Below are 12,629 nucleotides of genomic sequence, written 5' to 3'. Positions count from 1 at the left end.
ATTACTGCATGTCATTTGGTCATTAAAACATCTTAGCTTTTAAGATGTCTGAAAATATTGATCTTTTGGCATTTTAAACGGGTGTAAAATTCTGGGTAGATTTTCAATGCCTTTATGCAGCATTGTCTTCTAGTTACACACTTATTTTTTTTAAGAACTCAGTAATCAACCTACTTGTTCTTTTGTACATGATCAGTATTTTAAGACATTCTTTTTTTCTTTGGTATTCTTCAGTTTCTCTAAGATACATGCAAATTTCTTTTATCTTGCCTGAGAACTTTTGGGTTCCCACATTTGCACACTGCTATCTCTCAGCAATTTTGGCAATTATCTTCAGATAATCTGATAATTTGATAAATTCAGAAAACTATCAAATTATCTTCTATCTAATATTTCCTCTCTTCCAATCTCTCATATTTTCTGCAGCTGATTTGATGTTGACTTCTCATTTTATCTTCCATGATTCATATCCTCTCTTTCATGCATTTCTATCATTTTTTCCCCTGTTGAATACATTTTGGATAATTTCTCTAGATTTCTTAGTTCACTAATTTCCTCTTCAACTGCATTTAATCTGATGTGTAATTCATTCACTATATTTTATATAAATTTCTCGATTATTCTTTTTTAAATGTTTATTCTCTATTGATATTCTTATCTTTTAAAAGTATATTAAGCATAATTAGTTTATATTTAGTATCTGATAATTCTAATATCTGCAATATCTTGCAGGTTGATTTATTTTGTCTATTGTTTTACTGTTTTTCACCTGTTGTGACTTATTTCCTTGTGTATTTAGTTACTTTTGACAATGAACTGTTTATTTTTTAAAGAATATTTTGTGGGTGTTATCTGAAACTTGGGATAAAAGTAGGCTCCATCAAAGACAATTTAGGTTTGCTTCTACTAGTTGTCTTGGAGGGCTACAAAGCTCGCCCCATTTTATTAAACAGTTTCTTCTGGACCACACTGACAGTGTGAATTTGAACTCAGATATGCAGGAAGATCAGTTTATGGTAACAGATTTTTTTCCTTCACCCAGCACCAGGGTCAAAATGGATTCCTGCTGCTTAACAGGGTTTATGTCTGTTCACTGTTAAAGTGTGGCTGTAGCAGACTTTATACAGGAGTCTCCTATCATAATCTCACTTTGGGCAGCCCCTGGCATATACTTGCTGTCCTCTCCACCTCATGCAACCAAAACAGGAGCATGGGGGATTCAGAGCTCTGTAAAAAAAAAAAATGTCAGGGAAAAAGCTGGTTTTGTTCTCACATCCCAGGGTTCCTGGGTTCTGAAGCTCTGTGAATTCTTTCATTTCATATACATTCTTTGAGATACTTTTATAAACATTTAATACACTTTTATACTTCACTTTATTATCTCAATCAGGAGACTTATTAAGATTGAGTAATCCACCATACTGTCAGAAAGTGAAATCTTTATTCTTTTGTTCCTTCATTTAACACAATTTTTTTTGGTATCACATCTATAACCAATTTATCTTCATCAACGGTGCTGCTTTGGTTTTCTATGCTGCTCAAGCTAATACCATGCATTGGGTTGGCTTAAACAGTGGGAATTTATTAGCATACAGTTCTGAGGATAAAGTCCAAATGAAAGCATCAAGGTGATGTTCTTCTCTGAAGACTGGTATTCTGGGGCTGGCTGCTGACAATACTTGGTCCTTGGCTCCGCTGTCACATGGTAAAGTACCTGGTGGCCTCTCTTGGCCTCTCCGTTCTCTTCTGGGTTCTGCTGAATTTCAGCTTCTTTCTTCTATGGCTTTCCTCTCTCTGAATTTCTCTCCACTTTTAAAGGACTCCAGTGATAGGATTAAGACCCACCCTGACTCGGCTGTGCACATCTTAACTGAAGTAGCCTCATCAAAAGGTTCTGCTTACAATGGGTTCACACCCAGGGAAATAGATCAAATGCAGGAGCATTTTTTCCTGGGGCACATACAGTTTTAAACCGCCACAGGTGCTAAGTACATGTAATGGGAAAGAATAGTTTCTTCAACAAATGATGCTGGAAAAACTGGATATCCATATGCAAAACAATGAAGTTGGAGTCCTACCACACATCTTATAAAAAATTAATTCAAAATAGATCAAGAACCTAAAAATAAGAGCTAAAACTATGGAACTCTTAGAAAATAACATACAGGCAAATCTTTTTGATCTGAGATTCGGTATTCCTAGATATAACACCTAAAGCACATGCAACAAAAGAAGTGTGACTCCTTCAAAGGTGAAAACTTTTGTACAAAGGACATTATTAAGAAAGTGCAAAGACAACCAACAGAACGGGAGAAAATAGTTGCAAACCATATATCAAACAAAGGTTTAATATTCAGAACATATAAAGAACTCCCACTACTCAATTCCAACAACCAAACTTAAAAATGGGCAAAACATCTGAATAGACATTTTTCCAAAGAAGATATGCAAATGACCAATAAGCCCATGAAGACATGCTCAACATGAATTAACTATTACGGAAATTCAAATCAAAACTACAATGAGATACCACATCATACCCAAGAGGATCACTATTATTTTTTTAAAAATGGAAAATAAGAAGTGTTAGAGAAGATGCAGATAAACTGGAACTCCATTGCATTGTTGGTAGGAATGTAAAATGGTTCAGTCATTGTGGAAAGCAATATGGTGCATCCCTCAAAAAGTTAAATACAGAATTACCATATGACTCAGCAAATGCACTTCTAGGTATACTCCAAAGAAAATGAAAACAGGGTCTCAAACAGATACTTGTATATCAATGTTTAAAGCAGCATTATTCACAATAGTCAAAGGTGTAAACAATCCAAGTGTCCATCAACAAATGAATAAACAAAATGTGGTGCATACAGACAATGGAATATCTGGCCATAATAAAGAATACAGTTTTGAGACATGCTGTAATATGGAAGAACCTTGAAAATATTATGCTCAGTTATATTATAATAAGCAAGGCACATAACAACAAATATTGTAGGATGTCACTTAAAAGAGATGTCTAGAAATTGCTAATTCGCAGAACCAGAAAGTACAACAGAGGTTACCAGGGATGGGTGAATAGGGAACTGGTGAGCATACGTTTGGTAGATTTTGAGTGTGTATAAATAAAATTAATTTAAAAATTTTTGTTGGGTATCTACAACGTATCAGATACTGTACCAGGTTACAGAGATTCAGCAAAGAGAACCAAAAGGTCTCTAATTTCAAGGTGCTCACAGTACACCATGGGAGACAAATACATAAACCATGAATTATAATGTAAACAATGCTATAAATTTTCAAAAAAGAAAATAAATGAAGAGGACCAATAGTTATTTAACATGAGTCAGATTATTATATGCATTAACAAACAGCCCTGGGAAATAAGTAGTAACATTCCCATTTGCACATTGTCTTAGTTTCTTAGGGTTGCCATAAAAAGTACAAGCTTGGTGACCTAAAACAGTGTAAATTTATTTTCTCTCAGTTCTGGAGGCTAGAAGTACAAAATCAAGAGGTTGGTAGAACCAGACTCCTGCAACCTGTAGGGAGAGAATCATTCTTTGCCTCTTCTTAGCTTCTAGTGTTTGCTGGTAATTCTTAGCAATCCTTGGCCTGCATCTGCAGCTCTTCAATCTCTACCTCAATTGCCGCATGACATTTTCCCCTTATATCTGTCTCTTCTCTTCTTTTTTTTTTTTTTTTTTTTTTTTAAAGAGAGAGGGAGGAAGGGAAGGAAAGACAGAAGGAAGGAAGGATGGAAGGAAGGAAGGAAGAAAGGGAAACATCTTTAAACATTTTCTTGTTTTATTGTATTTTGTTTGTTTGTTTGTTTTTTACATGGGCTGGGGCCAGGAATCGAACCGAGGTCCTCCGGCATGGCAGGCAAGCACTTTGCCCGCTGAGCCACCGCGGCCCCTCTTCTCTTCTTATAAGGACACCAGGCAACTGGATTCAGGGCCCATCCTATTCCAGTATGACCTCATCTTAGTTTAAATAATTCTATCTGTAAAGATCCTATTTCCAAATAAGGACACATTCTGAGGTACTGGAGATTTGAAGATCACCATAATTCGGGAAATTTGGATTTCAACCTATCTTTTAGGGGGACACAATTCAACCCATAACATACATGAATCTAAGTAAAATTCCCAAGGTTACAGGGGTAGGATATAGTGGCTCCTCTATCCCAGAAAGGCCTAACTTCAGGCCTAATATGGAAATGTAGTCGTTCTATTCTTTTTTAAATTTAGTAGCATCAGAGGAGCAAGGAACTGTGATCCCTGGAGAGTGGGAAAGAAAAGGATGGAGTGAAGGTAAGTGAAGCCTCAGAAATTGATTTTTCCCCCCCAGGTCTTTATTTTTAACTTCTGTGACCTTTTTTTAAATGTTACTTTATTGAAGTATATTCACACTATAGAAACCATCCAAAGTGTACAATCGGTGGCTTCCAGTATCATCACATAGTTGTGCATACATCTCCATGATCAAATTTAGGACATTTTCATTACTCCAGAAAAGAAACAAAAATAAAAAATAAGCTCAAATCCATTATCCACCTCTATTATTGACTCATAGTATTGATGTGGTACATTTGTTACTGTTAATGAGAGTATTAAAAGGCTTTTGTTAACTATAGCCCATGGTTTGCAGTAGGTACATTTTTTTCCATCTATCCTTTTATTATCAATTCCTTGTAATAGTGTCATACATTTGCTCTAGCTCATGAAAGCATTTTTCCATTATTTTATGCAGTTAATCATGGAAATTGTCCACAACAAGATTTACTGTTATACATTTCCATGTTTTGACCTCCAACTTTCTTTCAGGTGACATATATGACTCTAAATTTTTCCCTTCTACCACACTTACACATCATTTGACACTATTAATTATTCTCACAATAATGTGCTACCGTCACCCCGTCCATTTCCAAACATTTAAGTTCAACCTAAACATCCTGCACATATTAAACAACTGCTCCTCATTCTGTAGCCTCATTTTATTTCTGGTAACGTATCGTCTAGATTTTATCTTCATGAGTTTACATACTATAATTAGCTCATATTAGTGAGATCATACAATTTTTGTCCTTTTATGTCTGATTTATTTCACTCAACATAATGTCCTCAAGGTTCATCCATGTTATCTCATGATTCAGGACTTCATTCCTTCTTATTGTTGAATATTAGTCCATCAATTTATGTACCACATTTTGTTTATCCATGTATCAGTTGCTGGACACTTGAGTTGTTTCCATCTTTTAGCAATTGGGAATAATGCTGCTATGAACATTGTTGTGCAAATGTCTATTTCTGTCCCTGCTTTCAGATCTCCTGGGCATCTCCTGAGTAGCAGGACTCCCTAGTTTTAAGGCAACTTTATACTTAGCTTTCTGAGGAACTGCCAAACCATCTTTCACAGTTGGCTGTACCACTTCACAGTCCCATCAGCAGTGAATAAGTGTTTGTTCCTATTTCTCCACATCATCTCCAACACTTGAGGTTCCCTGTTTGTTTCATAGTGGCCATTCTGGTAGGTATGAGATGATATTTCATTATGGTTTTGACTTGCATTTCCCTAATACCTAATGAAGCTGAGCATCTTTTCATGTGCTTTTTAGCCATCTGTATTTCCTCTTTGGAAAACTGTCTATGCATGTCTTTTGTCCATTTTTATACTGGGTTGTTTGACTTTTTATTGTTGAGTTATAGGATTTCTTCATATATACTGGATATCAAACCTTTATCAAATATGTAGTATCCAAATACTTGCTCCCATTGAGTTGGCTTCCTTTTCACTCTTTTGACAAAGCCCTTTGAAGCAATGAAATATTTGATTTTGAGAAGTTCCAATTTATCTGTTTTTTCTTTCGTTGCTTATATTTTGGGTGTAAAGTCTAGGAAACTACCAACTACCATTAGATTTTGAGAATGTTTTCCTACATTTTCTTCTAGGAGTTTTATGGTAGTGATTCTTATACTTAGGTATTTGATCCATTTTGAGCTAATTTCTGAATAGGATGTGAGATAGGGGTCCTTTTTCATTCTTTTGGTTATAGATGTCCAGTTCTCTCAACACCATGAATTGAAGAGACTGCTTTGTCCCAGTTGAATGGACTTGGAAGCCTTATTAAAAATCAGCTGACCATATATCTGAGGATCAATTCCATTGATCAATATGTCTATCTTTATGCCAGTACTATATCACTGTGGCTCTATAATACGCTTTAAAGTAAGGAAGTGTGAGACCTCCCACTTCATTCTACTTTTTCAAGATGTTTTGGCTTTACTTTTTCAAGATGTTTTTGGCCCCTTGCCCTTCCAAATAAATTGATAATTAGCTCTTCCAGTTCCACAAAGTGAGCTGTTGGAATTTTGATTGGTATTGCATTGAATCTGTAGATGGATTTGGGTGAATTGATATCTTGATGACTTTTAGCCTTCAATCCACAAACATAGAATGCCTTTCCATTTTTTCAAGTCTTTGAATTTTTTTAGCAACATTTTATAGTTTTCTGTGCACAAGTCCTTTACATTCTTGGTTAGGTTTATTCCTAGATATTTGATTCTTTTAGATACTATTATAAATGGATTTTTTTTCTTGAGAACCTGTGCAGATAGCTATTTACTAGTGTACAGAAACACCACTGATTTTTGTATGTTGATCTTGTATCCTGCCACTTTGCTGAACTTACTTATTAGCTCAATTAGTTTGGTTATCATTTTTTTTTCTGGATTTTCTAAATATGGGATCATGTCATCTACAAACAGTGACAGTTTTCCTTCTTCCCTTCCAACCTGGATGCCTTTTATTTCTTTTTCTTGCCTAATTGCTCTAGCTAGAACATCCAGCACAATGTTAAATAGCAGTGGTGACAGTGGGCATGCTTGTCTTGTTCCCAATCTTAGAGGGGAAGTTTTAAGTCTCTCACTATTAAGTATGATGTTAACTGTGGGGTTTTCATATATGTCCTTTACCATGTCAAGGAAGTTTTTTCAATTACTACCTTTTTAAGTGTTTTTATAGTAATGAAAGGGTGCTGAATTTTATCAAATGCCTTTTCTGCATCAATCAAGATGATCATGTGTTTTTTTCCTTTAATTCATTAATGTGGAATATAACATTAATTCATTTTCTTGTGTTGAACCACCCTTACATACCTGGAATAAACCCACCAGGTGATGGTGTATGATTATTTTAATATGCTCCCAGATTGTTGAGGATTTCTACATTTATATTCATTAAAGAAATTGTCTTGAAGTTTTCCTTTCTGATAGTATCTTTATCCTTTGGTATTGGGATGATTTGGGCTTCATAGAATAGGTTTGATAGTGTTACCTCTTATTCAGTTTTTGGAAGAGTTTGAGCAAGAATGGTATTGATTATTCTTGGAGTGCATGGTAAAACCCACCTATGAAGGCATCCCCAGTCCAGGGATTTTCTTTGTTGGTAGGTTTTTGATGACTGATTCAATCTCTTCACTTGGGATTGGTTTGTTGAGGTCTGCTATACCTTCTCAAGTCAATGTAGGCTGCTCATGTGTTTCTAGGAAGTTGTCCATTTCATCTGAGTTATCTAGTTTGTTGGTATACAGTTGGTTATAGTAACCATTAATGATCATTTTTATTTCTATGGTGTCTATAGTACACCCCACCTCTTCATTTCTGATTTTATTTGCAGCTTCTTTTTGTCTTTGTCACTCTAGTTAAGGGTCAATTTTATTGATTTTCTCAAAGAACTAACATTCGGTTTTATTGATTCTATTTTTTTAAATTTTCCATTCATTAATTTCTACTCTAATCTTTATTATTTCTTTCTTCTGCTTGCTTTGGAATTAGTTTGTTGTTCTTTCTCCAATTTCTCCAGTTGTTCAGTTAGGTCATTAATTTTAGCTCTTCCTTACTTTTTTTTCTTTCTTACTTTTTAATATAAGCATTTAGGGCTATAAATTTCCCTTTCAGCACTGCTTTCACTGCATCCCATAAGTTTTAATACATTGTGTTCTCATTTTTATTTGTCTCGAGATATTTACTGATTTCTCTTGTAATTTCTTCTTTGACCCACTGATTGTTTAAGAGCATATTGTTTAACCTCCATATGCTTGTTTATTTTCCAGTTTCCATTTGTTATCTATTTCCAGCTTCATTTCATTATGATCAGAGAAAGTACTCTGTATAATTTCAATCTTTTTAAATTTATTAAGACCAGGGTAGGCCATGTCAGCAGGCAGAGTTCTCACCTGCCATGCCAGAGACCTGGGTTCAATTCCCAGTGCCTGCCCATGCAAAAAAATAAAAAATTTATTAAAACCTGTTTTTTGCCCCAGCATATCATCTATCCTGGAGAATGTTCCATGAGCATGTGAAAAGATTGTATATCCTCTTTTTAGGATGCAATACTCTACATATGTCTGTTAGGTCTAGTTCATTTATCATATTGCTTAGGTATTCTGTTTCTTTATTGATCCTCTGTTTAGATGTTCTATCTATTGGAGAGAGTGGTATGTTGAAGTCTACTATGGTAGAGTTGGAGTTATTATTCCCTTCAGTTTAGCCAGTGTTTGCCTCATGTATTTTGGGACAGTTTGATCAGGAACATTTATCTTTATGATTATTATTTCTTCTTGGTGAATTGCTATATTTATTAATATATGGTGCCCTTCTTCTTTATCTCTAATAACATTTTTGCATTTAAAGTCTATTGTGGGTGGGTCATGGTGGCTCAGCAGGCATAGTTCTCACCTGCCATGACGGAGATGGGGGTTCGATTCCCAGTGCCTTCCCATATAGAAAAAAAAAAGCAGTCTATTGTATCTGATATTAGTATAGCTACCCAGCTTTCTTTTGGTTACTACTTGTGTAGAACATCTTTTTCTATCCTTTCCTTTTCAACCTATTTGTATCTTCGGGTCTAAGATGAGCCTCTTATAAAAAGTATATCGATGGATCATAGTTTTTAATCCATTTTGCCAATCTGTGTCTCTTGATTGTAGAGTTTAATCCATTAACATCCAAAGTTATTACTGTAAAGGCAGCTCTTGATTCAATCATCTTATCCAAGAATTGACTTTTGAGATAAATCTTGAAAGATGAAATAGGATGTCAGCAGAAAGGTATTCCAGATAAAGGAAAGAGATCAAGCAAAATTATAGGGGCACTTAAGCACATGACATGGTCAATAAACTGAAAATAGAGCAGAGGTTTTGCAAAGAATGAGGCATGTGCCACAGCTGAGGCCAGCTCAGCTAAAGACAGATTTTGGGAGCCCTTGGGTCCATCTTATGATCCCTGCCAGTTTAATCTTTGTATAATTCTCATTGTAATATATTATGGAACATTAGTAGCTTGCTGTGGCTCAATAACTAGAGTGGATATCTATTTCATTTGTCTACCCAGCACCTATCTCTTTTTTCCTGATAATTTTATTTTTCTTGGAAAATTATCCTCCACTCTGATTTTATATAATTTGGGTAGAATTGACTTTACCTCCAGCTCCGCTGATTAGTTTATGACAAATGTAGAATTTAGTAAAAAATGGAACCAACCCAAAAGGAAGCAAAACCAGGGATTAGAAAAGTGAAACCTTGTGATATTATTTGTGTCTCTAGACCCAGCCATGATTAGACTTTCTGTTAAGTTTCTTTCTTTTTTGGCTTAACTTAGTATGATCTGGTTACTGTTACTTACAATTAAGAGTTATAATTAACCTGAAGGTAAAATGCAACCTGAATAAAGTCAACAAATGATACGATACTAAATCATCAGTGTGCAATTACTTGGGTCTACAAAAGACAACAGGAGCTGGTAGATGTAAAAAGAAAGGAATGAACATTTGCTGAGTATTCACTATGTGACATACTTTCAGATTTGGTCCTCATAAATCCCTGTGACATCCATAGTATGATCCCCCTCTAAAAATGAAGAAATTGAGCTGTAGGAATATGAAGTTATTTGCCACATAGCAATAAGCATTAGAGCCTGGATTTGAACTCAAGTTTTAAGCTTCTAAATCCAATGCTCTTACTATTACTGCAAACCTGTCTCAATAAGGCAAATTACTTGGCATATAGTAAACATTGATAATTGTTTCCGAAAATAAATGAAAACCTTGACCATGTTTAGCTTTAAAGTCATTTGTTAATGGAAAAGAGGACTGGGAAGAAATGCAACTTACAGTGGCCTTGGGAGTACCTGGTCAGCTTCGAGCCCTCAGGGCAGGCCTTCGTCTGGATGTCAGCAATTTCAGCCTCCTGCTTCCCCGGCAGCATGCTCCTCCTATCTCTATGGACTCTCATCTTGTGAGTTTTTCCAGGTATCCCGTCACAGGCACCCACCTAAACACAGGTAACAGGGCAGGTAGGTGGGGCTCTGATTTATCCATCCAGTTCTTTGCTCACTCATACTGTTCTTCACTCTTCATTCATTCCTCGTGTGCAGCAAACATTTATTACTTGTCTAATGCCGTCTTACCCCACTGGACCCTAAGCTCCATGAGGATGCATATCGTGTCTATTTTGTTCACCTCTGAATAGCCAATGAACGCTTGGCACAGAATTAGGCCCAGAGGAGGTAGGCAGGATGTAATAGAGCACCAAGTACAGATCAGGCTCTTTACACAGTCTTATCTTGCTTAATCTTCATGATGCCCCATGAGGAAGCTATCATTAGTTACACTGATAAACAGTTTAGGGAGATTAAATAACCTGTCCCCAGCCCCACAACGAGTCATCCTACTGTGTCCTTGACCACTAAGGGATGCTGTGCACTCCGTCTCCTATCGCCTGCCCTTTCACCTTTCCACCCACCACTCTACTGTTCCTTCTAGCTTCTTCCCACACCTCTTCCCTACAGCATTTACCAAACACAAATTCAAGGCAAGACAACATTCTAAGCCCTGGAAGTAGAGAGAGACAATAGACAAGGTGGCTTACACACTGGTCATCGAGACAATACATGCTGACAACTACGGTAGAGGATGGTGAGTGTTATAAAGCAGCACTGCTGGTTGAGATGGAAACAGAAGAGGAAGAAGTTGGTCCTATTGGCTGCGACACAGGGATGGGGAAGACACCGAAAAGCAGGTTCATTAAACTGCACTTAAAAATATAAATGGAAGATGCATAGAGGGGATAAAAGAATACTCAGAAGACTACACAGTGTGATGAAAGGTATGGGCCAATTGGAGAAGTGTTAGCTTCCTCTTATGACTAGCATCGAGGCTACTGAGGCGGGAACAGTTGAAGGGATGGGGAGAAAAGACAAGATGAGGCTGGAAAGATAGGACAGAATGGGGCGAGGTATGATGATGTCTCACGCAAGGCAGAGAGTGTGGGATTTATCTCATAATCACAGGGAGCCAGGCAAGGGAGAGGCTTGGTCAGTTTTGCATTTCAGAAGGATCTGGATAGACTGAAAGGAAGAGACACGAGACAGAGGGAAGATTTAGAATGTTTCTGGGCATCTAATGTTTTCTAACTGTAAAATGAAAACGGGAGCAGGGATCACTGTCCTTCCCACTACAATGGAGGGGAAATGAGGGTTATCAATGGTAATACATTTGAAAGGGCTTGGAAAGGGCTAATGTAATTAATCCACTAAAATGCAGATTATCCTGCATTCTTGATGGGATCTGGGGCAAACGGAGGACAATAAGAGGAGGATCCTTCTTTTGAATCACACAGTCAAGAATGAAGTTTTTGAATGGGGAGGGATGGATAACAAGGGAGCACTGAAGTTAATGTTTTATATAAATTTAGTCACCATCATCCTTCAGTGAAGTCCCCTAAGGACTTCCCTTGGGAATATTCTCTAGAATCAGTTTGAATAAAAGCAGATGCTATATATACTGACATAATTTATATTTGGCCCCAAAGAGAACTGTCCAATTAGATTACCCATCCCCTTTACCTAACTTATTTGAACTTAATTTCCAAATGCAAATCCAACTCATAAAGGTAGGAATATGTCCCTTTGTTGGTAGCCTGATCCAAAACGCACACATGGCTAGCACTGAAAAGAAACAAGAAGCCTGCTTTCTCTCTTTCATAGTCAGTATCATTTATCATGCTCCTATACTGCCCTGCTCACGTGCCCCTGACCAACTCTTCCTGATCTCTGGTCTTAAAACCCATTTACGGCCATGCTCCCATCCTGTGGACCTGACACCTGAAGCTGCTTCCCCGGCTCTGACCCTTGTCTCTCTTGATAATGACTTATTCCAGCCTTTGAGTTACCCTGCTGCTTGCTACTCTGTGTAAACATCAAATTGGGTTCAGCCTGGCCTCTGGGCTGATACACCAGTGCAGGGCCACTCTGCTGCGTGCTGTTGGACTGACACAAGCCCCGCAGATGGCACTGGGACAACACGGTATTAAAGGAATATAACAGAAGCAAATCCCAAATGGGTATCCTAGAATTTCTGGAGCACTGGTAGTTGCCCAGCTGATGTCTATTGTTTAAACTGCCCACGATGCTAACTCCTTTGAAGGAGATGTGGATACACATATATACACACACACACACACAAGCACATGCTTAATATTAATCAAATCAACTGCAAAGCATTTCATTTTAATGGTAACTTATGGCTTACAAAGCACTTTCATGCACATTATTTTATTTTATCAT

The 12,629-nt window shown here is 36.9% G+C and overlaps 1 protein-coding gene across 2 annotated transcripts in view; it reads right to left on the bottom strand.

The window, feature by feature from the left end:
- Positions 1-12,629, bottom strand: part of FYB2 (FYN binding protein 2) — a 140,269-nt gene that overhangs the window by 36,787 nt on the left and 90,853 nt on the right. For both annotated transcript variants that reach the window (XM_077149519.1, XM_077149520.1), the window contains exon 9: positions 10,177-10,336. In XM_077149519.1, the coding sequence (XP_077005634.1) occupies positions 10,177-10,336 (160 nt within the window). The remainder of the gene's footprint in view (positions 1-10,176; positions 10,337-12,629) is intronic.

The sequence above is a fragment of the Tamandua tetradactyla genome, chromosome 2 (genome assembly GCF_023851605.1).
Source record: "Tamandua tetradactyla isolate mTamTet1 chromosome 2, mTamTet1.pri, whole genome shotgun sequence".
Lineage (NCBI taxonomy): Eukaryota > Metazoa > Chordata > Mammalia > Pilosa > Myrmecophagidae > Tamandua > Tamandua tetradactyla.
The sequence above is the reverse complement of the archived record's forward strand: the minus strand, read 5'-3'. Positions and strand labels throughout refer to the sequence as shown.